General features: G+C 28.5%; 1 protein-coding gene across 1 annotated transcript in view; it reads right to left on the bottom strand.

Moving 5' to 3' along the window:
* Positions 1–958: 958 nt before the first annotated feature.
* Cep97 (centrosomal protein 97kDa) overlaps positions 959–4,050 on the bottom strand; it is a 44,738-nt gene continuing 41,646 nt past the window's right edge. Inside the window, exons 11-12 of the mRNA XM_067047044.1 lie at positions 3,351–3,450; positions 959–1,335 (exon numbers count right to left, since the gene is read on the bottom strand). Coding sequence (XP_066903145.1) covers positions 1,090–1,335; positions 3,351–3,450 — 346 coding nt within the window. The 3' untranslated portion in view covers positions 959–1,089. The remainder of the gene's footprint in view (positions 1,336–3,350; positions 3,451–4,050) is intronic.

Genomic DNA, 4,050 nt, shown 5'->3' with positions numbered 1-4,050 from the left:
ACAAATTTCTATGATATAAACTTAAATTATTATTTTTGTTTTTAATTATATCAAACACGTGGGTTTTACTGATTGTAAATTCCATCCATATAAAAAAATATGGACCTAACTCCTTTTTTTTTTTTCATTTATCACTTCAACTTTTTCTATTATAGAAATACTTTCTTGATTATGATAAAGGTTTCATAGTAACATCCTAAATTTTAGTTATATACTTACTAAATATTTGTCAATGCTTTCAATACACCCTAATGAAATAAGTGGAAAATGTTTCTGAGGAAATTCATTTATTGAAGGAACTATAAACGAATTACTTAATTATATAAAGAAAGCAGAAAAAAACAGGATGTGATAACATCTTACTTAATAACTTTACATAATACCAAATATGTAAAGTTTCTAAATAATTTATGTTTCCTTACCTTTGGATTTATTTTTGTAATTACCCAGCTAATTACGGACCTAAAATAAATAATACTTACTTTATATAAATTTTTGTTAGTGCCATAATATATTTGCCAAAAATCGTAATTTTTCTCAAAAGAAATGACTCAAAAATTTAATCCTTGAATTGTTAGTTTGTAGTAATTATAAATATAGCTTATCTCTCTTTTTTCATTCTAGAGGAGTTAAAAGTGCTATTGGGGAGAAAAATTGATGTTCACTTCCAGAAAGGGATTCCCTCATAATCCATTCAATTTGTACCTTGTTGGCTAGGAAATTAATAACATTATCAACTAATCGGGGTTTCCATAATAGAGGGGTGTCCTATGAAAGGAGTTTTACTCGACAAGGTTTTTTAGAAGAATAAATAATATGTATTCGTAACATATAAGCACAATGTATATAAATATATTATTTGATTTAATACAAAAGCTTAATAAAATGTACAAATAAATAAAAACTAACTTATAAAAAAAAATATGTATATAATAATAATAATAATAATAAAAGGTAATTAAAAAGTACAAAAATTACTCCTTTAATATATTATTTAACTTAAAAACAATTTTAGAAAGCGTACAAAAATTACAATCTTTGGTTTAGTATCACTTTGGATTTATAAAATTTAAAAAATTAACAGAATTATTATTCCTCAGAATTTTCTTCCTCTATTGTATCTTTAAAAACGTCACCAACAAGATTATCAATAAATCGTGTCACAGGGTGCGTAGTTAATGGTAAGGTGGAGGGCCTGAGATAAAGGAAACCGGTATCATCAGGTGTATGTACCGCAATTATGTCAGTTTGAGTTGACACTTCACTCAACGAACTACTGGCAGTGGGAGCAAACTCTCGTAATACCTCCTGCATGCAAAGTTGTAACTGTTGCACCTACAAATAAATGGGATAATTATTAATAAAAAAAAAAATTACTTTGCATAAAGTAAATGGATTCAAAAAGTTAAACATGCCACTACTGTTAGAACTGCATGATGTATGATCCATAAATCTCACCAAATTAAATGGTTGTGATAATGCCATTGTAATATTTTTATCTACCTCAAATTTTTTATACCAATATCAGTGTTAATTATATTCCCTATTGCATCAACCTATTATTATTACTCTGTATCAGTACGCTTATAAAACCTATAATTTGAGCATATTCTTAGAAGTAGTTACAAATATTACAGTGGTGAGCTTGACAAGATCCACAGAAGAACCTTCAGTCATGTGAGAAATTTATTTTTATCACCACAATATGACCAAATAAACAGCAGAGGACTTTCTGGCTTCGCAAAAGTAGTAATAAACTTAATATGCCTCTAGTACCTAATATAAATTATGTTAGTGTGAAACCAACTCACTTTTGGCACCCAGCTTTTCAAAAGCTCTCCTGAATTCTAAAGGAAATTATAAATACTGACAAAATGATGAATTAGATGATAAAACATATATAAATTTTAAACACGACATACAAGATATACAAAGAAAAAAATTACTGATTCAATTCGTCCAAACTTCATGCCTAGATTTGCACTTTGGAGTGTTTGCATCATATTGGTTATAAAAGACAGTTTTTGTCCTCAGTAACCAATATGATGCAAACACCCCAAAGTGTGAATCTAGGTATGAAGTGTGGACAAATTGAATCCATAATGTTTTTTGTATATCAAGTGTTGTGTTTAAAATTTGTGTAAGTTTTATCGTATAATTTATCATTTTGTTAGTATTTACAATTTCCTTAAGAATTCCTGAGAGCTTTTGAAAAGAAAAAAAAAATTTCCACAGTTAGAAAACATTAGTGGAGAACTTATGTTCAAGGTTTCTAAAACAATAAAAACAAACAGTAATTAGCATAAAGCTATGCATAATGGCTGAAAAATTCTCGAAAGAATACAAAATTACAATAAAAATTATGTTGTATATGAGTATTTTAAAGATTAAAGAATCATCACGTATCTTTTTCAAGTGGTTGGTCATAGCAGTTTTTGAAAAGAAATAATAAACATAATTATCTTAGTTATCGAAAGCTATTTTAATTGATAGCACACACACTGCCACTAGTTTGAACCAAAAATGAATTATTATTGGAGGGAGCTTTTTGTTAACACATTTGATAGGACTGGGAGCCTGCTTGTTCTAACCATGGTTAGTTCATACTGTAGGAATAATACTAGGGCACTTTTTAGATCAACAACTCTTTACGAAAAGGATGCTTATTACATTTATCAAATTTTGGAAGTTGTTTTTGTCCTGAACTATTGGCTCCACTGTGCATCACATTGACGAATGCCAGACTGTACCCTAAAGGATTAGCCAACTTTATTTTAAATTTCATTTTTGCAAATTCTTTGCGTTTCAGCCATAGAAAAAGATCCTTATACTCTGATGCCATTGATATTGCTTTAACCTCAATAAAAAAAAAAAAAAAAAACAGTAAAGAATAGCTATGGATGATACATTTTTTGGATCTAAACTCAAGCTATCAGTCTTTTAAGAAAAATTGTTTTAATTCAATGCAAATAAATTCTCCTGTGTTAAAGGACAGTAGGGACAACACACTCCTTAAAAATAAAAAATTCATAACGGCTAATGAGACATAAATATTTCAACCACAGTTACAAAGCATAATGATTCCTGTTTAATTATGTCATTTAAACATAACTATAACTATTACATTTGAACCATTTAAAATAAATGAAAGATAATAGTATAAGAAATTATTATTATTTATTAGAGATGATATAAACTTGTGACTAACTTTCAAAACTTGACTAAACTTCCACTCAACCTTTCAAAATGACTTTTTCATGAAAATTTCAACTGGTGCAATACTCTGAACTAGTAGTTTAAACATATACAGATGACAGTATTAAATAAAAAAAAATAATTTTAATACAAACTTTCCGCCAAAGAGCGTTTATAGCCTGCATTTGCAGCACATGCAGCTTGTGTTCGTTTTCAAGAGCAGTCTTTAATGAACGAACGTCTTCAGACAGCTTCCTGAAAATTATAAAAAACAAAATTAGCAAAGTTTATAGTTTAAAAATGAACCTCCTACTTTATCAGAAAAGGGGGAGTCCTAAAGTTTAAAATGTACTTTCAATGTCTCATTACAGAACTGAATACTTAAATGATTGAGATTAATTTTTTGCATAATTAAGACTTTCTTTGTTAAAAATCATATAAGATTCGAGGTAATGTATGTTAACCAAATATGACACACTGTAGAATTGTTTAACACATAATATGGTTTTTATGGGTTGGTTCTCATAAGAGATCAGTAAAAAACAGATTACTAAAAAATAGTATAGAGGGGCTATAAACCACTGTTGGTGCTTGAAATTCCCAGTAAATTTCGATTACATTTTGTCGCCCAACAGGTGTGGCCTAATTCTTTACAAATTAGGTCACGGCAATCAGAACACAGCTTTTAAAAGAGTTAAATTTTAATTAGTTGTTTTTATAACTTAAGTAGTAAACGATGGAGGATAAAGTAGAGGTAACTGGGGGTAGAAATCCTAAAGATGTGATTATTGTAAACAGTGTCCATGAAAATGAATTAGTGGGAGCAAATTCAAAGGTGAATAATGATAATTTTTT

Source organism: Halyomorpha halys, unplaced genomic scaffold (genome assembly GCF_000696795.3).
Source record: "Halyomorpha halys isolate HHAL.00 unplaced genomic scaffold, Hhal_1.1 Scaffold3471.1, whole genome shotgun sequence".
Taxonomy (NCBI): Eukaryota; Metazoa; Arthropoda; class Insecta; order Hemiptera; family Pentatomidae; genus Halyomorpha; species Halyomorpha halys.
The sequence above is the reverse complement of the archived record's forward strand: the minus strand, read 5'-3'. Positions and strand labels throughout refer to the sequence as shown.